This window comes from Ceratotherium simum, chromosome X (genome assembly GCF_057802395.1).
Source record: "Ceratotherium simum simum isolate JZ-2026a chromosome X, ASM5780239v1, whole genome shotgun sequence".
Lineage (NCBI taxonomy): Eukaryota > Metazoa > Chordata > Mammalia > Perissodactyla > Rhinocerotidae > Ceratotherium > Ceratotherium simum.
This window is the reverse complement of record NC_141940.1, coordinates 39,084,701-39,110,395: the sequence shown is the minus strand read 5'-3', so window position 1 is coordinate 39,110,395 and position 25,695 is coordinate 39,084,701. Positions and strand designations below refer to the sequence as shown.

The window sequence follows — 25,695 nt, the reverse complement described above, 5'->3', positions numbered from 1 at the left end:
GTCCTCAAGCTGTCATTCACAAACTCATCTCTCCTATGGCGTGGCATTGACTTTTTGAAGAGTCTGTGCTAGTTGTCTTTTATAATATACCACATTCCAAATTTGTCTGATTATTTTCTCATGCTGGGTCGTTTTACACTTAATTACATTTAATGTAATTATGCTGAAATACTGATATATTTCTTTTATTTATCCTGCCCTTTCTAAGATAGAACTTTTTGTCTCTCTCTTTTGTCTCCTTTTGGATTTATTGAATATTGTCCCCCTCCACTAGTTTGGAATTAATACCTCACGTATCTTCTGTCAAGGTTTACCCTAGAAATTAGAGTTCCTAGGTTATATGCTTATCTTATCAAAATCTAAAGTGATCAATACAATACATACCTATTTTCTGCACGATTACAAGGACCTTAGAATAATTTAACTTCACTCATCCTCTCCTGACTGGCGTTGTATTACCACTGTGTTTTTCTTTTTAGTTCTATATTTTTGAACGCTGCAGCTATTTTTATAATTGTGTTTTATAGTTAGTATTTATTTATTTTTACCCACAAATTTACCACTTTCTTTCTCTTAATCCTTTTGGTATTTTAGACCTTCCATTTCATTTTCATTTCCTTTCACATAAAAGAGAAGATATTCAAAAGCTTTGAATTTCCTTTTGTGAGGTCCTGTTGGGGGCATACTTTCTCAGTTTTTGTTTGTCTAAAAAAGTCTGTATTTTCCTTTTGTTCTTGAAAGGTATTTTCACTGAGTAAAAAATGTAGATTGACAGTTTTCTCTCAGCATATTAAAGATGTCATTCCACCATCTTCTGGCTTCCATTGTACTTCTGAGAACTAATCTATAAATTAATTGTCACTCCTTTGAAGGCAATCTGGTTTGTCTTTCTTGATGCTTTTAAGATCTTGTCTTTGGTTTTATGTTCTTAGGTTACACTATTTTGCATCTAGTTTGGGGTTTTATTTATCTTCTGTTGGATCTGTTGGACTTCTTGAATCACAGATATCTTTAATTATTTCTTTAAAACTCTCTGCCATTATCTCTAACTATTGTCTCTGCCCCATTCCCTCTCTCACCTTTTCTTCTGTAACCCTAATTACCTTTATGCTCTACTTCCTCACTCTTTCTTCCATGTCTCTTAACTATTATTTCACATTTTTAATGTTTTATCTCTATGTTACAACACAGAGAATGTCTTTTCATTTTGCCAAGTGTTTTAACTCTACTAATTATCTCTTCAGCTGCATCTAGTCAGTGGCGAAGCCCATCCATTGAGTTTTAAATTTCATAGTATTTACTTCTGTAATTTATATTTTATTTCAATTCAGCTATGTTACTTTTTTTTTGGCAATTTCCTGGTCCCTTTATTATTTTCGTGTTTTTAAAAATATCTTTAATAATTGTAAAAATAGTTATTATAAATTTTGTATCTAATAACTCCAATATCTGAAATCTTTGCTGAGTAATTTCTGCTGTGAGATGTTTCTCCTGGTTTTTTCTTATGGTATTTTGCTTCCTTATATGCTTAGTGATTTTTGAGTGGGATATCTTATTTTCCTTTCAAAAAGGATTTTTTGGAATTCTCTGAAGTTTACTTGGAAGGTATGTTCTTCTACATAGAATTTGTATGTATTTCTGCCCGGCCTCTGGGATGTCGAGGTAGTTTAATTCCACTCTAAACAAATTTGTTTGAGGTTAGGGGGCCACCCATCTTAATGCTAATTTGGATTGCAAATCTATATGAGGGCCAGCTTGTGGTTATAGTTTCTCAAGAATTTTTTCGCCCGTACTTCTCTGCTAAGAGCTAAGATATATTTTTCTTAAAATTTCCTGGGGATGAGATTGTGGGGTACTTTTATATATGGTATACCCTTACACTGAAGAAGCTGTGAAACAAGAATCTCAAATTCTCCAAGTTTGGTAAATGCCCTCAGGGAAAAAGTAGTTTCATTGGTCACTTTACTGGGGTTTTTCCCCCCTAGATTTTGGCCTGATAAATCCTATTGTGGTTGCCTTTGATGTTTTTAAGATATTTTTACATTTTTTCAAGCATTTTTAGTTTTCTTAAACAGGCATATCAGTCTGGATACCTAACTAGCCACATTATTGGAATATTTATTTTTCTCTACGCCATTATTTTGTAGTATATATCTCAGAACACCTGTATCAGAATCACCTAGAGGTGTTTATTAAAATTTCAGATTCTGGTAGCCAGCCTCAGGCTTATTGAAACAGAATCTTTAGGATGGGGCCCTAGTATCTGAATTTTTGTGAGGTTCTTTAAGTGATCCTAACGCATACAGAAGTTTGCTTTTATTTGTAATTTGAAGTCTCATAAATGGTATTTTTTTATTGTAGGAGCCTGAGATCTAAATTTAGTGTTTTCTATACTTGTCTTAGCACCATATATTGAGCAATCCGTTATTTTCACATCTATTTCATGTACCAACTTTTATCACATAGTAAATATATATGTGTGTGTGTGCATGTACATCTGTTTCTAGCCTTTCTATTTTGGTCCATTGAGCTGCCTATTCTTTGTACAATACCATACTGTTTTAATTATTGTAGCTTTATGATGTGTTTTACTACACATGGTATGAATACTTCCAGGCACAAGGGAGCTCTGTTTCCTAACTTTGATCAAAATTATTGCCTATAATACTCATTTTTACTTGGTAAATCTTACTGAATCACAGACTGTAAAAGCTGGAAGCCACCTAAAGTGGTCATATTGTCTGTCTCTGTCATTTTACCAAAGACAAAAACGAACCCTAGAGTACGGGAATGACTTGTCCATAGTGACCTAAAGATTTAATTGCTGAGGTAAACTCAAGAAATATTTTTTGTATTTTAGATCTCTTTCTATCACTATTGTCTGCTGTATCATTATTCCATTGTATTTAAATTTTATTTTCATTGGTTTGGGCCTAGTTTTTTTTGTTTTAAAGTAGATTGGAAGTTCCTTAAAGGCAGCACCCATGTCTAAAGATTTTTTTGTACAATTCACAGCCTTAATATTGTGCTTTGTGCTTATTAGGCACCTAATCAATATTAATAGATGTTGGTAAAAAACAAGTTGTTCCGTTAACCAGATGTCAAATTGGGGCTATTTCCTTGTGGGCGTCACTGTTATAACTGTATGGAAAGTGGCATCTAGTGGTTCGTGTGTGTATTACAATTGCCTTTTTTTTTCAACCCCTGAGTAGCAGAGTCATTATCATAACCTAAGTGGAATAAATAGAATATAAATTAAATTTTTAAATTGATTTCAAACAAATTATTTTGTAATTACCAAATGTTTTGAGTAGTGATTTCTTTATAACTACATGTTAAGTAATAAAGAATTGCAAAAGATGAAATTGCTAATTTTTAAGAAAAGTATTGTATAAAATTACTTCAAAAATGACATGCAAGAGTATTTAAAGCTTTATTGTTTATTTATAAATGATATTAGGAGTTGGAGGATATTGTTGGATATTGAGAAGTCAGAAATACAATTATAAAGAAAAGTCACGTAATGTCTTCTCCATGTTAATGAAGTCCTCTTAGGCTATTGCTTTGCATTACTCTCAGGAGCTTAATTTGTATTTTAGAAAGGAAGATCTCTTAATGACAGATGAAAATGGAAAGTCACACCATCTTTGACATATAACACCAAAAAACTATGAACATGTATTTACATATAAAGTGCAGACATACATTCCAAAGTCAAATGTTAATTATTCTTAGATTTACAGCCATTTTGGTTCATCACTATTCTTTACTCCTCCATTAATGCATGTAATTGAGTGTTGATATTATGTACAATCTAATTCAGTGAATATGACCATTGACAGTTTTTATCTTGTGAATCAATATCTTGTAAAATTTGTACTTTGGAATCTAGAATTCACGTTTGCACAAAACAATGTTATATATCTTAAATTAATCTCTGTTCCTGAAACACTATAGTGTAATTTTTGTGTATGGGATTGTCCTTCCCATTAGAGAACAATACTGTACTGTCTTTGTATCTGTCCCTGCACCTAATATAACATTGTGGCTGGCACATAACAGGTGATCAATAAGTATTTGTTGAATTCGTTATATATGTTAGAAAGAGTTATGTCTTATTCATCTTTAGTGCCTAACAAGTTTTCTGGCCTCTAATAATGCTCAGTTTATGTTTGATGAGTGTATAAGTCTGAGTAAGTTGATTTAACCTGTTATGTAGTTGACATATAATACTAAAACCAAAGTGTAGAACCTAATCACCTATGTATAATAAATAATGGCTGCATAAGAGACTTTCAGTTGGATATGTCAGGAGCACATCTTTTACTGGAACAGCCTCTCGCAATGAGAGTGAGAGATTTCCCCCAACATCAAGCCATTGTTGTTTACTCTTATAATCAGGAAAAGGAGTTCCAGCATGAGGGTGGCTTCTAGTTGCAGCTGAGTTGGTTAGAAGTTCTGACTAGAAGGATGAGGTCAGTACTTTGATAAGGATTGGAGAAAATACTCTGGTAGAAATTGGAGTAAAGGAAAGCATAGAATATTCGGAAGGAGGCTAAGGTACTTTTTAAGTACCAGGCTTTCAAGGCTGAGCATTGATAAACATTGTTTGGCGTTTACATCACATAAAAGTTTCTCTTATTTCATGAGAGGCATACCACCTTATTGTACATAAATGCTGAGCTATCTACATATGTTGAACTAATTACTATTTGTTTTTCTAAGCAGTTCATCTTAATGCCAGGTTAAAGGATAGTTCTGGATGGCAGAAGTCATCTACTGTCTTCTTGTCCTATAGGTTCTTATTTAGAGGAAGATATTTTTCTGGCTTCAGGACCTCAGTTTCTAATATGAGTGAACGAACTTGTTAGTAGTGGCTATTTAGAACATCTAGGCTGTGGGAACAGCACTTGTGATAAAACTTGGAGCTGTTAGAGACTGAGCTACTAGTGATGAGAGAGTGGGAGCAAAGAAAAGAAAGGTGGTAAAAGATAGTATTATGTATTTTATTCTGTGATTGCTCATGAATGCAGAGAAGCAAGCGACTTTAGTGGCAGGCATCCTTGGCTAGTTGCCAAGGTCATTGCTAATATAGATTGAGAGGTAATTTATTACAAATGATGTTAGGAGAAAAAAAGGAATTCCTAAGAGCTTGGACAAGTGGCAAATGTATTACAGGGAAGATGTATGAATTTCTTACATCTTTTTAAAAAGATACTTTTCACTTTAAAATTATAAAAATTACATTTGCTCATTGTCAAAAGTTCAAACAGAAATATATACAGTAAAAGGTGAAAGCTTCCCCAGAGGGAATCATTATTTGCAACTGGGTATATATCCTTTCAGATATTTTTCTGGTATTTGTTTTACATGTTTGGATTGTTGAATTTAGTTGAGCTGTAAGACAAAGTCTGCTTTTGAGGTTCATGTTTAATGATTTTCCTCCCTCTTTCTCTTCCTTATAGGCTTGCTATGGATGTTCTCCAGGATCAAAGTGTGACTGTAGTGGTATAAAAGGAGAAAAGGTAAGATCTGAGATGGGCCTTGAAAAAACTTAGTAAAACCAATAAAATGGTGTTTTCAATATGTTTTTTATGCCAAGGGCTTTTACCTTGGCATCTCAGTAAGTAAAATGAATTCTACTATACTGCTTATTTTAGATAGCTGTAAGAATTAGACTATATATCTCAGGGATCAGCAAACATTTTCTGTAAAAGGCCATATAGTAAATATTTTAGGTTTGGTGGGCCACATAAGATCTCTGTGACATATTTTTCTCTCTTTTGTTTTATTTATTTATTTTTTTAAGATTTTCTTTTTTTGCTGAGGAATATTTGCCCTGAGCTAACATCTGTGCCAGTCTTCCTCTATTTTTTTGTATGTGGGACACCTCCACAGCATGGCTGGTGAGTGGAGTAGGTCCACACCCTGGGTCCGAACCTGTGAATCTGGGCTGCTGAAGCAGAGTGCACGGAACTTTAACCACTCAGCCACAGGGCTGGGCCTCTCTGTTTTCTTTTTTTAATAGCCCTTTAAATGTGTGAAAAAAACATTCTTAGCTCTTGGACTATACAAAACAGGCTTCTGACTGCATTTGCCCTAAGACCTGTAGTCTGCCAACCTCTGATCAATCTTATTGAAATCACTGATTTGATAGGCAAAAGAAGAGAAATAAACACTTAAAAAGAAACCAAGCATTTATCAGGCTACTAATCTGTACTGGATACTATGCTAGGCAATTTCATGTATTTTTATCTAGTCCATTTAAGTTAATGATTGGTGAATCTCTATTTTTATCTCACTTTTTTCACAGCTGCACCCCTATTGTATAGATATGATGATTACAAAGTATGTATTGGTGACAATTAAATAGCATAAACCTAGCCACTATGAGTCGGTAACTGACATTGAAATTAGAAGATTAAAAAGGGATAGTGAATTGTGGCCTAAAGAGAGTTATACTAGGAGAAAGGGGATCATACTCTAGTCTCCACTCTTTGAGGCTCAATAAATATTTTTGAATGAATCAGTGAATGTTATTAATTATATATGAAAAAGTTTGGGACAGTATCGCAAGAGTGTGTTCCATTTAGGAATATAGAAGGTCCACTAGCATATTAAAGATGTTTAAAAGTTCTAGAGTAAAGAAATGTATTTGTTTGTTTTTCAGTGCTATAATTACAAGCTCCATTTGACCATGTAACTCACTTTCCTCCTAATAAAACACATATTAATAATAATTGAATAGTGTTTTTCAGAACACCTATTTGAGTAACATTTAGTTTGAGGGGAGTAGTTTTACAGTGAGGGTGCTTTCTGTAGTGGTAAAAAGACTAAGAGGGATTCATTTCTGATATTTGTGGAGTGATTTTTATTAGATTAACTCTTCTTGAGATAAGTAAACATTCTGGAAAAAATATAACAGCTATTTAATAGCACAGGAGAGTGACCAAAAGGAGGAAAAAAGTAGACAGGGTTCTACCCTTGAAAGAAAAGAAGTACACCAGACAAGTTTGCATTTATGTGGGTTTTCTTCTGAGTGCACTTTTCAGTTTGCATGGCAAAGGATGGCTAGAAACCCAGACAAAACGCCAAAATCTTACCAGATTGAAAGGTCAGAGGACAGAGTTGAGGATGCCAGAATGGCTAGAAAGTGATGGGGGATATGCTGGAATGGACAGAGCCACAGAGGGGAGAGCCCAAAAATCTGCTTGTAATTTCTACCCAAATTCTTGATTGAATCCTGAACTTTATATGTACAGGGCAGAATTCATACAACCCAGCCAAAAGGAAAAGCTGGAAGGCTATAACTGAACAGAGTTAACTGCTGTCCATTGAAGAAAAACAGAGTTTTAAGTTTTAGTTCAGCTGAGTTAACTATTTCCTAAAACAAAAGTTCAATACTCTTCAGAGGAAGGTAAAAGAATTCAGGATGTCTACATATTAACTACAGTGTCCAATATGCAATTAAAACTTACTAGACATGAGAACAGTTAAAAGTGACCCATAGTCAAGAAGGAGACCAATCAATGAAAACTAACTCTGAAATAATGCAGATGTTACAATTTTTAGACAAAGATTTAAAGCAGATAGAATAAATATATTTGTTGATTTAAAGGGAAATCTGCTCATAATAAGTGAACAGATAGAGAATCACAATAGAACACTGGAAACTGTAAAAAAAAAAAAAAAGGAGGAAAATCTATATTTGAAAAAGCAAAATATAAGAAAGAACAATTCGCCAGATGGAGTTTTAACAGCAGAATGGAGACGACTGAAGAACAGGTCAGTGAATTTAAAGATAAATCAGAAGAAAGATCCAATCTGAAGAACAAAGAGAGAAAAATGAAAAAACAAAAAAAAGAATAGAGCCTCAGTGACTTGTGGGACAATATCAAATGTTTTAATACAAATGTAAATTGAGTCCCATAGGGACAGGAGAGAAAAAACAGGGGAGTAAAAAGAATAATAATTAATAGGACAGTAGTAATGGCAAGAATGTCCCACATTTGGTGAAAAATATAAATTTACAGATATAAGAAGTTCAGCACACACCAAGCAGGATAAATACAAAGAAAACTACACCTAGGCACATCATAATGAATCTACTGAGAAAACAGAGATTAAAAGGAAATCTTGGAAGAAGCTAGAGAAAAAAATACACATTACACACAGGGGCACAGCGATATGAGTGATGATAGACTTCTTATCAGAAAGAATGGATACTGTACAACAGTGTAAAAACATCATTACACAATTGAAAAAATATGCAAACACAATTATATACAGTGAAAATATACATCAAAAATAAAAGGAAATGGAAGACATTTTCTGATAATAAAAAAATGAGAGAATTCTTCACCAGTATACCCACATTAAAAGAAATATAAAGAAATGTCTTCTGGCTAAAGGGAAATGTCACTGGATGGAAGTGTGGACTTACAGGAAGGAATTAAAAGGGCTAGAAATGATGTATATGTGGGTAAATATAAAAGACAATATCTTGGGCCGGCTCCGTGGCTTAGCGGTTAAGTGCGCACGCGCTGATGCTGGCGGCCCGGGTTCGGATCCCGGGAGCGCCCCGAGGCACCACTTCTCCGTCCAACGTGAGGCCGAGTCCCACGTACAGCAACTAGAAGGATGTGAACCTATGACATACAACTATCTACTGGAGCTTTGGGGGGAAAAAAACTGAATAAATAAAATCTTTAAAAAAAAAAAAAAAAGACAATATCTTTTTTCCTCTCAATTTATTTAAAAGACAAAAGGCTGTTTAAAGCATAACAACAGAGCTTCAAAATACTGAAGCCAAAACTGACAGAATTAAAGAGAGAAATAAACAAATCCATAATTATAGTTATAGATCCTAACACTCTTCTCTCAGCCATTGATAGAACAACTAGAAAAAAAATCAGTAAAGGCATAGATGATTTGAATTCCACTATTAACAACCTAGACCTAACTGACGTATAGAGTCCTACATCCAACAACGAAAATATACAGTTTTTTTCCAAGGGCATACGGAATTTTCTCCAAGATAGACCATATAATGAGCCATAAAGTGAAACCCTATAAATACCAAAAGATTGAAAACATCAGTATATATTCTCTGACCACATGGAATGAATAAAAAATCAATACCAATAAGATATGTAGAAAATCTCTAACTATTTGGAAATTAGAAAGCATTGTTCTAAATAACTGATAGTCCAAGGAAGAAATCACAAGGAAAATTAGAAAATATTTCAAGTTGCATAATGGTTAAAATGCAACATACTGAGAATTGTGGGATGAAGTTAAAGCAAGGCTTAGTGGGAAATAGCTTTAAATGCCTGTGTTGTACAAAAGGAAAAATTAAAATCAGTGATCTAAGTTTCCCACTTAAGAAGCTAGAAAATGGCAAGTAAATTAAATTTAAAATGAGAAAAAGTAGGGAATAATAAAGGTAAAAGTAGAAATATATGAACTAGAAAACAATAGAAAAAACTTACACAGCCAAAAGGTGGTAATTGATAGTTAGCATGACTGATAAGAAAATAGAGAGACAGCACAAATTACCAATACCAGGAATGATCCTACAGACATTAAAAGATTAATAAGGGAATATTATGAACAACTTTATAACAATAAATTTGACAACTTAGATGAGATGGACAAATAACTTGAGAAACATACATTACCTAAAACCAATCAACTAACTAAATGCAACAAAATATGAATAGTCCGATATCAACTAAGGAAATTGAATTATCAAAGCCTCCCCACACACATGAAAAAATTCCAGCCCAGAGGTTTTCACCGGTGCATTACATGAAACATTTGTGTAAGAAACAGTATCAAACTTGCATAAAATCTTTCAGAAAATAGAGGGATAAGGACTGGTGCCCAACTAACTTTATGAATTATGCCCTGAAACCCAAACCAGACAAAGACAAAATTACAAAATCAGAAAACTACAGCTTAGTATTCTTCATTAACATTGATGCAGAAATCCTTAACAAAATTTTAGCAAATGAGATCCAATGGCACATAAAGTGGATAATATGTTATTGCCAAGTGGGATTTATGCCAGAAATGCATGGTTGGTTTAACATTTGAAAATGAAAAATTGTAATTCAACATATTAAAAGACAAGAAAATTAAAAACATAAATAAGCCTACCATATAATTATCTCAGTAAATACAGAGAAAGCATTTAACAAAATTCATCATCCATTTCTGATAAAAACTTTATGAAAACTGGGAATAGAAAGGATTTCCTTGACCTTAAGGGGCATTTACCAAGCCCTTCTAGCTAAAATTATAGTCAATGGAGAAAGACTACATTCCTTTCTCTTAAGATCAGGAACATGTCTGCTCTCACCACTTCTATTCAACATTGCCAGTACAGTAATACAAGGGAAAAAAACAAGGAAAAGCATCCAGACTGAAAGAGAAGAAGTAAAACTGTCTCTTTTTTTTATAGATGACATAATCTGTCAATGTAGAAAATTCTATAGACAATACTAAAATGCTCCTAAAACTTGTGAGTTTAGAAAGAGCACAGAATCAACAAAACCAATAAAATAAAATCAATAAACAAAAGTCAGTTATATTTCTATATTCTAACAATGAAAAATAGGAAATTGGAATCACAAAAATGCTTTTCACAATAACATCAAAAATTTGAAATACATAGGAGTAAATCAGACAAAAATGTGCAAGTCCTATATACTGAAAACCACAAAAATATTGCTCAAAGAAATAAAAGAACACCTGAATTAATGGAGTTATATAACGTGTCCATGGATTAGAAGACTCAATGTCATTAAGATGCCATTCTCTCCAAATTTATCTATAGATTCAATGCAACTCCAATAAAAATTCTTGCTTTTTTGGTAGAAATTAATAAGCTGATTCTAAAATCCAGATGGAAATGCTAATACAACTTTTAAGAAGAACAAAATTGAAGGATTTATAGTACACAATTCCAAGACTTAGTATAAAACTACAGTAAACTTGATGGTGTGCTAATAGCAAAAGGATATATAGAGAGAGATGAATGGAATGGAATAGAGAATACATAAATAGACTCACGGGTATACTATGAATTGATTTTTTTTTTTTTTTACAAAGCACAGAAGCAATTCATTGGAGAAAGGATAGATTTTTCAACACATGGTACTGGAAGACTTGGATATGCATAGGCACAAAAATGGACTTTGACTCACTGCTTGCACTGTATACAAAAATTAACTCCAAATGGATCATAGACCTAAATATATACTCAAAATCTATAAATCTTTCAGAAGAAAACATAGGAGAAAATCCTTGTGACCTTCGGTTTGGCAGATATTTCTTAGATTAGTTTTTACCAAAAACATGATCCATAAAAGAAAAGGCTGATAAATTGTATTTCATCAAAATTAAGATTTTTTTCTTTTTTGAAGACATCGTTAAGAGAATGAAAAGACAATGCACAGTCTAGGAAAAAAATATTTGCAAATCAAATATCTGATAAAAGTCTTGTATCCAGAATATATAAAGAAATCTCAAAACTCAATATTCAAACAAACATTCCAAAATTAAATTAGAAACAAATTGGCAAGAGATTTTAAGACACTTCAGAAAGCAAGATATATAGATGGCAAATAAACATGTGAAAAGTTACTCAACATTATTAATTCGGGAAATGCGTAATAAAACCATAATGAGATACCACAGTAAACCTGTAAGAATGTCTAAATATTAAAACACAACCATACCAAGTATAGGCGAGGATGTGGAGCAACTGGAACTATCGTAGATTGCTAGTGCAGATCTAAAATGATGCAAACATTTTGGAAAACACTTTGGCAGTTTCTTAAAAAGGTAAACATAAACCTATAATATGACGCTGTCCATTCCTAGGCATTTAGCCATGAGAAATGAACGCATATGTCTATATAAAACTTGTACATGAGTTCAGGGTAACTTTATTTGTAATATCCAGAAACAGGAAACAACTCAACTGTCCATTAACAGGTGGATGAATCAGCAAATTGTACTTTTTACTGTCTCCATAATTTTGTCTCTTCCAGAATGTCATATAGTTAGAATCATATAGTATGCAGCCTTTTCAGGTTGGCTTCTTTCACTAAATATGCATTTAAAGTTCCACTATGTATTTTTATGGCTTAATAGTTCATTTATTTTTAGTGCTGACTAATACTCCATTGTCTGGATATGCCACAGTTTCTTTATCCATGTATCTGCTAAAGGACATCTTGGTTGCTTCCAAGTTTTGGCAACTATGAATAAAGCTGCTATAAACATCTGTGTGCAGATTTTTGTGTGGATATGAGTTTTAAACTCCTGTGAGTAAATACCAAAGAATGCTATTGCTGGATCATATGGTGAGAGTATGTTTAGTTTTGTCTTCCAAAGTAGCTGTAACATTTTGCCTTCCCACCAGCAATGAATTAGAGTTCCTTTTGCTCCATATCCTTGACAGCATTTGGTGTTGTCAGTGTCCTGGATTTTGGCCATTCTAATGGGTTTGTAGTGGTATCTCACTGTTCTTTTCATTTGTGTTTCCTTGATGACTTATTATGTGGAGCATCTTTTCATATTCTTATTTGCCATCTGTATATCTTCTTTGGTGAGGTGTCTGTTAAAGTCTTTGGCCCATTTTTAAATCGGGTTGTTTGTTTTCTTATTGTTGAGTTTTAAGAGTTCTCTGTGTATCTTGGATAGTAGTCCTTTATTGGATGTGTTTCTTTTGCAAATATTTTCTTCCAGTCTGTGGCTTGTCTTGTCATTCTCTTGACATTGTCTTTCACAGAGCAGAAATTTTTCATTTTACTGAAGTCCAGCTTATCCATTATTTCTTTTATGGATTGTGCCTTTGTTGTTGTATACCAAAATCATCTAGGTTTTCTCCTATGTTATCTTCTAGGAGTTTTATAGTTTTGTGTCTTACATTTAGGTCTCTGATCCATTTTAAGTTAATTTTTGTGAAGGTGTCAGGTCTGTGTTTAGATTCATTATTTTTGCATGGAATGTCCAGTTGTTCCAGCACAATTTGTTGAAAAGACAAGAAAATTTTTGTGAGTGATGGATATGTTCATTATTTTGATTGTCACGTATGTGACAAAAAATTTTAAATTGTATACTTTAAATATGTGCAATTTACTGTATATTAATTTTCTCTCAATAAAACTGCTTTTAAAAAGTAAGTTTAACACAGAAATAATAAAGCATGTAGGTTCTGCCAAAGGAATGTGTCCAAGTGCACGCTGCTAAAAACAAACAAAACTCACCAGACTCTTGGTGAGAACAAGAAATTAACCAACTGACATCCGCATTCATATCACAGTCAAACATTACCTCAACAAAGTGTGCCCCATGTGTATGGTGATGGATGGTAATCAGTCTTTGGGTGGTGAACATGATGTAATCTACACAGAAATCGAAATATAATGATGTAACCTGAAATTTATGTAATGTTATAAACCAATGTTACCTCAATAAAAAATAAAAATGAATAAAATAAATAAATTAACAATACATTGTAAAAATTTAGACCACAGACCAAGTCAATGCAATCAGTCACCAAGGGGCACCTCATGCATCCAGTTAATACTGAAGAATTTCCTAAAAACTTATTTATATTTTCTAAAAATTTATTTTATATATATTTTTATCCTATGGGTGCCTTGATGAGGATACGTTATGACACATTGAGTAATTGGTAAGCATTATGCCTTTTGAAGATTTCCCAGGTTTTGATTTGACAGTCTATACTTTTTCTTTGGAACAAAGCCTGACTTCTGAAGATTTGCATACTTGGTCAAAATACATTGTTTTGGCCTCTCATAGAACTGACTTTGTTGAACTCATTTTGTCACCATGTCACACAATTCATTGAGACACATTATCATTAACAAATATATGAAACTAAAGAAACAAAGTGTACCCTTCTACCAGTGGCATCAGCGTTTACTGGGAGCTTGTTAGAAATGCAGATTCTAAGGCTCCATAGCAGACCTACTCAATCTAAAATTGGGAGTAGGGCCTTACCTGGTTTTAACAAGCTATCCAAGTGGTTCTGAAGCAAGCTAAAATTGAGATTTTCTGACCTAGATTATCTCCATTTGACAGTTGCTAAAGATCCATGTTCTTATTTTCCTAGTTATATTACATCTAATACTTCTTTGTGCTATATAATTACAAAAACAAAAAGAGAAAATACACAAAAAGAAGACAAAATTGCCTATGATTGCATCACCTAATTAAATCATTGTTTTAATTTTTCCATTAAGGGTATTGCCTACCCATATGTTTATATAATTTTTACAATATTATAATCCAAAATAATTTTAATCTCAATTGTCATTATAGCAGTTTGTCCTAACTTTTATTTTTCCTATCCTCGGAAATCTAATATTTTTCCTATTAATTTTGTATCTTCCTTGAGAAACTATTCTTAAAATGTTTTTTTTTCATTTTCATGATCATGTAACTTTCTTATTGTGATTATGAAGTGCCTTTCCTGTAAAATGGGAACATTTGTATGGGTGCCTTTGACTCACAAACTAGGCTCTACTTCTAAGTAAATCGGTCTGTTATCCTTCTTTTTAATACTGGCGTGTGGTATATAAACCAGCTTTACCACAAAAAGTCATACTTTGTATAATTTTGCCTAACCCTAGCTCATTTTTTCCAGAATTTGGGCAAAAGCGTGTGCTATAAATTTTATATATTCCATTAAGGAAGTTCATTCATTAAATGAATATCTACTGAGTATTTGTTCTGTTGGGCACTAAGAATACAATGATGAAGATAGCATGATTGATTAGATGAAGGGGTAATGGAGAGAGTGGAGTCAAGATTATTACAAATTTCTGGCTGAGGTAGCTAGATTGTGCTATTTCCTGAAACAGGGAAGATAATAGAAAGATAATTAATGTTATTTATATTGTTTGCTCATGCACAACTTCTCTTTCCCCTAATTCTTCAAATTAGATAAAATAAATAATATTTTCAAATATTATTTCAAATATCAAAAATCTTCAAATAAGATAAAACTTGGTAAGAATTTAGAATAAACTCTGGCAGATAGAAAACACCCAATACATGTTTTCTATTATTTTTGTTGAGTTTTAGGTGCCTGTGTGATATTCAAGTGGAGATGTTTAAGAGAGTCGGCCCTGTGAGCCTAGCTTTTAGGAAAAAAGTGTTGATATTTGATATTTCCCAGGGAAAGAGAGAGAAAGATCAAAAAAGAAATTCAGAGTAATACCAGTATTTAAGGGACAGGCAAAGAAAGAAGATTATTCCCCAAAGAAAAATAAGAATGATTTTTTTATCCAAATACGAGCAGGCAGCGTAAAATAGTTTTTTTTTGTTTTAAGTTTGACCTTCAGAAATAGACACACTACACCATTTTCTATGTTTGTAAGTATTAGAAAATTACAGTGAAATCTAGGTTAGTTGTAAGGATTAAATGATTGCCTGATAACTGGTAGCAAAGGGTAGGCACACAACAGATGTCAGCCTCCCTTATCATTTGTATTAGGAATTTGGTAGAGGACCCTCTCTCATCCCCGCCTCATGGAAGTCTTCTATAGTTTCCACTGCAGGAAACTTTCTACCTTTCAAAGGCTGAGGATTGCTCTTGTAATTCTTTTTGCTACTGTCCAGTAGCTGCCCTTCTATCTTTCTTGGTATAATATTGCTCAGTCAGCTAGATAGGACCACAACATTATTTGACTATAGTGTGAGGAGATTTCAGGGTATATAATTTATAGGTATATGATTTTATTAATACCAACACAATTATGCTTTTTAGCATCCTCTACTTTCAATTTCTAGCTTATTCCTGTCTTATTTGTAGCCCAGAAAGCAGTTTTGCTTCTGAGAAAATATGGCTGTCTTCAAGCATTATCCTCAAGTTTTGGCAGAGATACGCTCTAAATACCAGCAGAGATCCCAAAATGTAGCTATGTTTTCCACTTATGGAAATCTACTTGAACTAGATTCTTTTTTTCCTTCTAGCTTCCCTTCTGACTGGGACTTGTGATCAGATTTCTACTACCACCTCTGCCAGGAGTGGGCTATGTAATGATTTGAGGCAATCCAACTCTAAAAATTTTGAATCTTTTATTTCTCCCCTTTTGCTCTATTTCCTTCAAAATAATTTGGTTGAGGTTGATGAATACCAAGATATCGTAATTCTATGACTAACTAAAACAAGAAAGAAATGTATTTACATAAAATAGAGAGAAAATGTAGTAATATGTCAATAATAATTGTTGCCAAAGCTACAGGAATACTTAGACCTACCATTAATTGGCTAACATTTGCTTTGTTGGGTTTGAAGTAATAAGTGGAAATTGACCAGAAGTAACCTTTTGAAAGTACTTATATTTGTTATAGGATGATTCAACACGAGGAATTATTCAATACAAAATTATCTAAGCTTTCTAAACTAAACTTAGTACTTAGCGCGCACACACACACACACACACACACACACACACACACTGCGGCTGTGAATAAAAGTCTGTTGTGCCTTAACCTCTAGGGGTATGTGCCTCCAGTGGCCCATTTGTCAGTTGTCTTGTAGATATGAATGCTTTCTCTTGCTCAGGTGCTGCCTAGGCTGTCACTGTGGATAGGATCTGGTGAGAGGGTTCCCAGAATGAGGTCCAGAGCTTCTGGCCAGAGACTCAGCCTTCAAGCTTTAGGAAAGTAGAGGAACTGCTTGCAGCCCTGCAGTTGGGAGCATGTGCCATGGAGCTGTGAGCCCTCAGGGTTCTTAAACTTAATAGTAGTGAATTTGCTTTCTGTGATTGGATTCCCTGGGCGTGTTGGAGTTCACACTCTTACTATGATTGGCTGTATCTAAGTTAACTAACCCTAATGTGTCGATCTAATGGTATATTAGTACACATCGTGGCTCCACAGATACCCACCTATCTGGCTGTACAGATATGCACATCAGCCAACCTTCCTGTATAGATACTGATAAGATGTGGTGGACCCTCACTGGTAGGTAGGCAGCCCTCCTGTGCTGCTGTTGATAAGTGCTGTGGTTAGAACTGGGACTTCAGTCACAATTCAAATAGTATTTCTGAGTAGAAGAATTACTGGTGGTTTTTTCTTTATATATTTTTTGTTTTATTCAATAAACATTATTTTCTGTATTAATTTTACAATCAGAAAAAAATAAAATTTTTGATGTTCTAGAGCATTTTTCTGGCTAATTTATCTTCAATCAGCTAATGAATTTCCCTTCTGATTAATCCTGCAACTCTTCTACTCTACAACAAATCTGAAAGCTTCTCTGATGGTTTTCTTTTACCCTTCTTCATCCCTGCAACATATTGATTTCATGTAACCCCTGCAGATCTGGTTTCCTTGAATTATTGCCATCTTACCTGGTAAACTCTTAATGTCAGTGTGTTTAAACCTCACTTCATCTCTGATGTGCTTTTTACTTTTATAAGAAAGCAAGAGATTACATTACCATATATGATATAAATTCAGAGTTGTTTGTGTTTTTTCATTCACATCTTACAGGTTTCCCCATGTGGGTGGATACTGTGAATTTAGTATCATTAAATTAAATTAGTTTTCTCTAGATAGTCATTTGATCTTTTTGAATCTCAACAGGCCTATGCTTGAAAATTTGTAAATGACATTACCTATCATTTTTGTTCAATTGCAGGGGGAGAGAGGATTTCCAGGTTTGGAAGGCCATCCAGGTTTGCCTGGATTTCCAGGTCCAGAAGGGCCTCCGGGGCCTCGGGGACAAAAGGTATGTGCCAAGTTGCCAACCAGTAATACCAGAGGAATTAAGCCATCTTACGTATGGGACTAGATGTCAAATCAACTAAAAAGTTACTGAATTACAGCCAGAAACTAATATTTAAATAAAACAATACAATGGTCTAGAGTTTATACTTTATTGTTAGTTTTTTAAAAAAATGAATATTATTGTCATATTCAAATGCTTTTGAAATATCTGCTAATTGTATGTGGTTATTGGGATCCTTAACAAAAATTAAGTTCTGTCAGGAGCTCAGCTGAGCTGGAGAGAGCTGAACTGCCGGGTGTCGGAGTAGCTGATTAAGACAACAAGCCAAAATGAAAGTAACAGTCAAGCCTTTAGTCATGTACTGTGACGGTATAAGCCAAAAGTTAAACCAGAGAAAGTGCCAACTTCCCCACTGTTCCATTTTCCCCCATGGAACAGTGCCAATGAGGGTCAGATAGATCAGCACAGACATGGAGAATGGTTTCACTGCTGAGGGAGCTTGGAGAAAAAAACTCCTGTTGTTTTTTATGGACCCGGGGTGGGGTAGGGGACGGGAGAGGGAGAAGGGCTAGGAGTGGAAAACTACTGAGTCAGAGTGCAGAAAAAGTGTCCTTAAGGTTCCCCCCTCTCCCAATAAAAAGGTCTCCACCAGGGCTCCAGATAAAGAGGCCTTTCAATGCAGACATGCATAAAAGCATGACAAGCCAGGGAGCCCGAGTGCTTGACTACAGCTCCCTTCAGAGACTGCCATGCGCTGGCTGTGCACTAAGTCTGGTGTGGGATGGGCAGCTTTCCCGTATGAAGCCTACCATGAGGCCTTTGTAATTGCCTATGGTTGGGCCTGAAAAAATCACACATAGGTTTTTAGGCAGGAACCAGACTCCTTAATTCCATCCCTTGATTTTTCAGGACCTGAGTGGGAAACATAGGCTACCCCATCACGGACCTGAATGGGTTAGACTTTGAGGGGCTATGTCAAAAACAGAGTAATTAGTCTGAGGCCACAGTGGATCATGGTCATGATCAAATTATTCCAAGCAGGATGATCAGGTCTGCCTGGAGGATCGAGTGTAACCATGAGCCCCAACCATTGCCAAGCCAGGAATAGATGGCCCATAGCCCACCTGGTCTAATTTAGAGATCCAGGAGGCTTTTTTCTTAAGTCTCATGATGGACTGTTCTACTTTGCCAGTTTAAGTGATCTAGGTGCAACACAGGATGCTGGCAATAGCAAGACCCCCTCCTTGGTTGGCCGGAAGGAAGTTGAGGGCTAGGCTGTTATGCAACACAACTTGGGCTAAGGAATTGAGGCGTGTCTGTTTTGGTTCCAAAGCTGAAGTAGTGTCATTAATGACTTTGGTAGAGGTCAAGGACAGGTTGTGCACAACCTTTTCTAATTGAATGACCCTGACAGTGGGAAAAGTTACCTGCAGCATACTCAAGAGCATAGAGTCAGTAATACCACATGATAATTCTTGAGAGTTCTTCTCTTACTCTATTTAGTGTGATATGCTCAATGGGAAGGGGCTCTTTCGAATGTTTGGAAGTCTCTTATGAATGCCCCATATATACATGGTACATTGGTAGGAATGTCAAAGGCCTCACTTTTACAAAAGAAATAATACCCCAAGGGGGACACACACAGTACTGGGAGTGTAAAAGTCATTGATTACCACGGGGGTCAACCAGCCAGAAGTCCCTCCTGGTGAGCAGAGTCCTTGAGTGGAATTGGAAAATTTGTGTAAGGTTGGGGAAGGGGGAGAAGAAGGTTGCCGCTATTGAGGTCAAAATAGCCCAATGGCGGATCCCATATCCCTTTTCCCAGATACTTCAGTTAATCCTATCTTAGACAAGATCAAATTGACATCTGAGGAGGTATTTTGTTTCTGTAGTATCAGAGTCCGACTGTGGCAACACATCAGGTCCAGTGTAATAAGGCTGGGGTATCTGAGATACTAAAAAATTCCATGTTTAGAGAAGTGTCCATTTGTTGTATTTGGTGGCACAGCACTCAGACGTTTATCTGTGGGGTTGGGTGGTGGGTGACATACCCAGAAGTTTATAAAATTCGAAGTGGTGGCAACTACCTATGACAGGTGTATCAATGAATTTGGTGAGGTGGAAGTCACACAGGCTCTTCTGTGAGAGAGAAAGAAGAGAGGCTAGATCCGTATACCCTCCCTCTCCCAAACCCAGGCTCATGGATCTGAAAGTGTTGCTGTCCTATCAGTTGGGAAGATATTTCCCCATTGACCGCAACGTGGGCAGTCTCTCCTATACCACGAGCAGGGGTAGCATCTTATGTGCATGTTAAGATAAGGAATGGAAAGAGATAATGGTGAATTTTAAGACTGGGAGAAGTTCCTGGTTTGTCTTTTTTTAATGCCTCTTTTGGATCATTGCTCTTTACCATCCATATTAGGTAGACTGGTGAACTGATATATGAAAGGGCCAGTTCTGTTCATTTACCTGGAAAGGAAAAGTGGTTTAAAAACCTGTTTTTCTTAATTTTATTTCATGTAATAGTGGTACATCATTTCATTAGAGTATTAAGAAAAACAAATGGATACTCATCAGGTAGTCCTTCCAATAAAGGAGGAAAATTAATTTAAGTGCATAAATACTTTTTAACACTTAACTATACCAGAGCATAGACTGTGGGAGTATTCTTGTGCATGATCTCTGAGGAGGTGGCAATACATCAAGGTAGTTTTGTTAGATTCAAGAGCAGAAGGGACCTGTGCTAAATTTCCCGACTAGAACTTTACACTGAAGATAAAGGAAGACTCGAAATGACTAAATAGAATTTAGGTAGATGGGGCATTCAACAGAATTTCCTAGGTTAAGGAGGTACAAAAACAGCAGAAAGTTTCTTGTGCAGCCAGGAGCGGCACAGAAATAGCAGAGAGATCTGAAAGAGTCAAGTGGATGGAATTGAGCACTAACTCAGCAGCAATCCATGCAGACTATTGGCATGGGACATGCCAATGAATTCCAACTTGGACTAGACTGTCCCACCCTCAACACCTTGGAACTACTTAAGCTCTCCACAACTTAGGCACAGCCTTGTGAAAATGAGGTGGGAACTCCAAATGACTGAGACCAAATTTCAGCCAAGTTAGTGAAATGGATGCTTTAAAACAGAAATTAAGTTGAACCATAGAAAAATAAAGTTACACTTCTTACATCTGAGTTTACCTGGGATTAGGGGCTGAGGGTCTTGTACACCATGCTTGCTGAGAGGTGGCAGTTTTAACAAAGATTTGTGTCAGATTGAAAAAAGTTAATTACATCATAATTCCTTTGAAATAATTTAGCATTAACTGGAACTATTCTACAATAGTATGATAATTTTTAAAGGTGTGGTTGTATGCAGTTTAAATTTAGAAAGCAGTCCAATATTTTGTTGTGATTCCATTTCAATATTCATAAAATGATAAGGTTGGACTGCTTTCTAAACTTTTGGGATTCTGAATTTGAAGTACTTTGTGCTTCTATCTCCAGTATGACTTCATGCTTCTGAGCATAGCTGAATTTATACATTTTATCTGATTGGGTACTCTGGTACATGTGTGTATGTTAACATATATACTAAGTCAGAATTTTTGTAGGATTATTCTTTAATCTGTATACTCCTATATATGAAAGTAAAAATATATAAAAAGAAAAAATATATATATATAACAAATATATATAGGAGTGTATGCATAAATTTTTCTAAAAGATTTCTTTATTCTTACAAATAAAATTAATTTTCAATAGATATATTCACTTTATTCAAAATAAATTAACATAAGAAGATATACAATGAAAAAAATCTCCTTTCCTCTTGATTCATTAGCCACTGAGTTCTACATATCCCTAATAGGTACTCATTTATGTTATTTTCTTGTGAATATGCCCAAGAATTTTTTATGGCTATGCATGCAGGTACAAATATATACATGCACATACATGCATATGAATACACAGACATACTTTTAGCTCTGTTTATAAAATGGTATGATATTCAACACATTGTTTGACCTTTGTTTTTTATTTAATATATATTGTAGATATCCCATGTCAGTAAACACAGAACCTCCTTATTATTTTTTGTAACTGCATTGTATTTCATTGTGTGTATAAACCATAATTTATTGAGCCCATCCCCTATTGATGATAATTTAGGTAGTTTTCAATGTTTTGCCACTACAAACAGTGCTGCTAGATGTACAATTTTAATAGATTTCCTTTCCCAAATAAGGGATTATCTCTGTAAAGTTACTAGAAGTGGTATTGATGGATTAGAGGGTACATGTATTTATACGTTTTTATGGATATTGCCAAATTTCACCCCAAGAAGTATGATTTATCCTTGTTTCAGCAATATACAAGAAGACCCATTTTCCTGTAGCTTAACCAACCCTATTATGAAACTTGGATTTTTGCTAATATGATAGATGAAAAATAGCCTCTCAATGTACTTTAAGTTTGCATTTCTCTTATTGAGTGAGATTAAGCATCTTTTCATAGTTCTAAGAATCAGTTGTGCTTTCTTTTCTGTGAACTGTCTATTCATCATTTGACCATTTTTCTACTGGATTGTTGGTGTTCATACTTCAGTGAGCTATTTATATATTAGCGAGATTTCCCTTGGTCTGTGTTGTGAGTTGAGATTATTTCCCCCTAATTTGTCATTTGTCTTTGCTGAGTGTGTGCATGTGTGTGTGTATATTTGTGTGTCTCTCTGTGTGTTTTTCAAAGGTCTTTTATGGCTTTTGGATTTTGAGTAGGAAATGCCTTACCCACTGTAAGATTATAAAATAATTCTCCCATGTTTTCTCTCCCATGTTTTCTTGCAGTAATTTAATAGTTTCATTTTTTACATGTAAACATTTTATCCATTTCTAATTCATCCTGGTGTATGGTTTGTGATGTAAGTTCCACCTTTATTTTTTTTTCCAGATGTCCTCACAAGTGTGTCCCAATATAATTTTCCCCACTAATTTGCAATGCCACTTTCATTATAAACCAAATGCACATGAATATATGGACTTGTTTCTGGACTTTCCATACTCTTCCAATGGTCTGCTTATTCAAATATCAGAACCAAACTATTTTAATTATTGATGTCTTATGCTATATTTTTATATCTGACAGGGCTAGTGTCCCCTCATTGCTCTTTTCTTTCTTCAAAATTTTCCTTAATGTTCTCTGGTTTATTTTTCTATATGAACTTTAGAGTCACCCTGTCCAGTTGAAAAAAATTGTTATTTCTATTTTTATTTTATCAAATCTGTAACTAAATTTATTGAAAATTGACTTTTTTATGTTGAATCCTATTATCCAGGAACATGAAATGCCTTTGCATTTGTTCAAGTCTTCCTTTTTGAACTTCAGAAGTGTTGTAAACTTTTCTTCTTATAAATCTTGTACATTTCTTGTTAAGTTCACTCCTAAATATTTTATCTTTTGTTTGCTATTGTAAATTGCATATTTTCTTTCCTTATGTTTTCTAACTGGTAGTTGTTGGTATGTAAGAAAGCTATTGATTTCTTCATTTTAATTTTATATACAGTTATCTTACTGAATTATCTTATTAATTATAGTAGTTTTTCACTAATTATCTTGGGTTTTCCATGCATACAATTGTATTATTTGCACATAGTGGTTGTTTTGTCTCATCCTTTCCAATTTTTATATCTCTAATTTCTCTCTCTTATTTAACCATGATGGTTAGTACAACCAGTACAATATTAAGGCATCCTTGTCTTATTTCTGCCTTTCGTGTGAAGACACAAAAAAATTCATCGAGCAAAAGGTCTTTTAGTTGTTTTAAAATAGAATTTGATTTACTTTAAATCTCCTTAGAGATGCATCTGTTGTGGAAAGAGTAGATTACTAATCTTTTTTTTAAAGCAAGGTATCTAGGCAGAATAATGCCCACTCCCTAAAGATGTCCATGATCTAATACTCAGAACCTGTGAATATGTTAGGTTACATAGACAATTGAAATTAAGATTGCAGATGGAATTAAAGTTGCTAATCAGCTGGTCTTCAACTAGGGAGATTATTTTGGATTATCTTGGTGGGCCCAGTGTAATCAAACAAGTCCTTTAAATGTGGAAGAGGGAAGCAGAAGAATCAGTGTCAGAGTGATGCAATGTTAGAAAGACTCGTTCAGCCATTGCTGGCTTTGAAGATTGAAGGCGGCCATGAGCTAAGGAATGCTGGTGGCTCTAGAAGCTGGAGAAAGAAAGGAAATGGATTCTCCCCCTACAACCTCCAGAAAGTAACACAGCTCTGCGACTGAGACCCCTGTCATACTTCTGATTTCCAGAACTGTAAAATTGCCTTATTTTAAGCCACTAAGTTTGTGGTAATTTGTAACAGCAGCATAGGAAACTAATCCACCAGGTAATGCTTTCTCCAAATGAAACTTTTCGTAGAAGCCCCACATGAAACAGATAAAAACAGAGCTGTGCTGATTGAAGGATGGTTGTGACATAGGCATCGAGGAACCTCCCGTGGAACCTCTAGGGTTGTGAGTTGAGTAGTTTGGAAACCACTTGTGTAAAGCAAGATGTCCCAGTTTAATAAAAGCTATCTAAAATCTCAGGTGATGGCCTACTAGCTATATGTCCCACCAACATTCCTGCGTTTTGGAGCAGAATTAGGTTTTCTTCATTCCATTTTTAAAAGAAATTAGTTAAAAATGTAGTGAGGCAAAACTTGAAATTCTCAGCGATGTGGTTGTAACTAGAAATGAGTGATTAGCTTAACCCACATGTGGGTAGCCTCTTTTGCAAGTGAGTCTACAGCAGAAGCTAGAAAGGAATGTCTGTGGTTCTTTCTTATTCCTTCTTTTTTTTTTTTTTTATTCCTTCTTAAACTCTGCCAGTAGAAGTGCCTTATAAAACAAAGGAAATGTTTAAAGCAGCAAAGTCAAGAACAGCAAATATTTGGACTCAGAGATGATGCTGTTTATTACCAGCATGGCAAGCAGATTGACATAATACAGAAACTGCCAAGATTTTCAATTCTTATTTTGTTTATGCATAAATTATTTGGGAAATATCTATACCACTATTTCATCTTTGTTTTCTTGCATGATTCGTGATTAACTTTACACATAGAAAGTTTCTTCTATGTGTCAGCAGTTTTCTTCTCAGTAAATAAAGACCTTTCTCATTTTTTTTTATCTTTTTTTTCCTTTTTTTTTTTTGAGGAAGATCAGCCCTGAGCTAACATCCATGCCAATCCTCTTCTTTTTGCTGAGCAAGACTGGCCCTGAACTAACATCTATTGCCAATCCTCCTCCTTTTTTTCCCCAAAGCCCCAGTATACAGTTGTATGTCATAGTTGCACATCCTTCTAGTTGCTGTATGTGAGACGCCACCTCAGCATGGCCGGACAAGTGGTGCATTGATGCGCGCCCAGGATCCGAACCCAGGCTGCCAGTAGCAGAGTGCGCGCACTTAACCACCAAGCCACGGGGCTGGCCCCTCTCAGTTTTTATTATATAACTTACCTCAGTGCTTTGTCTCAATAATACATGCTTCTTCCTTGGGTGTGTGAGTTTCTCACTAACTTTCACAAAGGTTCACAAAAATTTAAGTCTCTTTTTCTATAATCTAAAATTAGTTATTTGAAGGCTATTTTTGAAGAAAAAAGAACTAAATATATTGTATTTTTCAGGGTGGTGATGGAATTCCAGGGCCACCAGGACCAAAAGGGATCAGAGTAAGTGATATTTGCTGTATATCAAATGCTTTGTTGGTCAAAACAGAGAAAAAACAGAGAAAGTGTTATGAGACAACTGGAAAAGACTCATACTGAAATGCAAAAAGAAAAATGCAGTGTTTGAATAGTTAAATTTAAGAGTTGGTATATATCTACAATTAGCCTTTCTTTAGTATTTTGATAGTTAT

The 25,695-nt window shown here is 34.8% G+C and overlaps 1 protein-coding gene across 1 annotated transcript in view; it reads left to right on the top strand.

The window, feature by feature from the left end:
• COL4A5 (collagen type IV alpha 5 chain) overlaps positions 1-25,695 on the top strand; it is a 228,084-nt gene that overhangs the window by 74,871 nt on the left and 127,518 nt on the right. Inside the window, exons 2-4 of the mRNA XM_004440476.3 lie at positions 5,466-5,525; positions 17,693-17,782; positions 25,463-25,507. Coding sequence (XP_004440533.1) covers positions 5,466-5,525; positions 17,693-17,782; positions 25,463-25,507 — 195 coding nt within the window. The remainder of the gene's footprint in view (positions 1-5,465; positions 5,526-17,692; positions 17,783-25,462; positions 25,508-25,695) is intronic.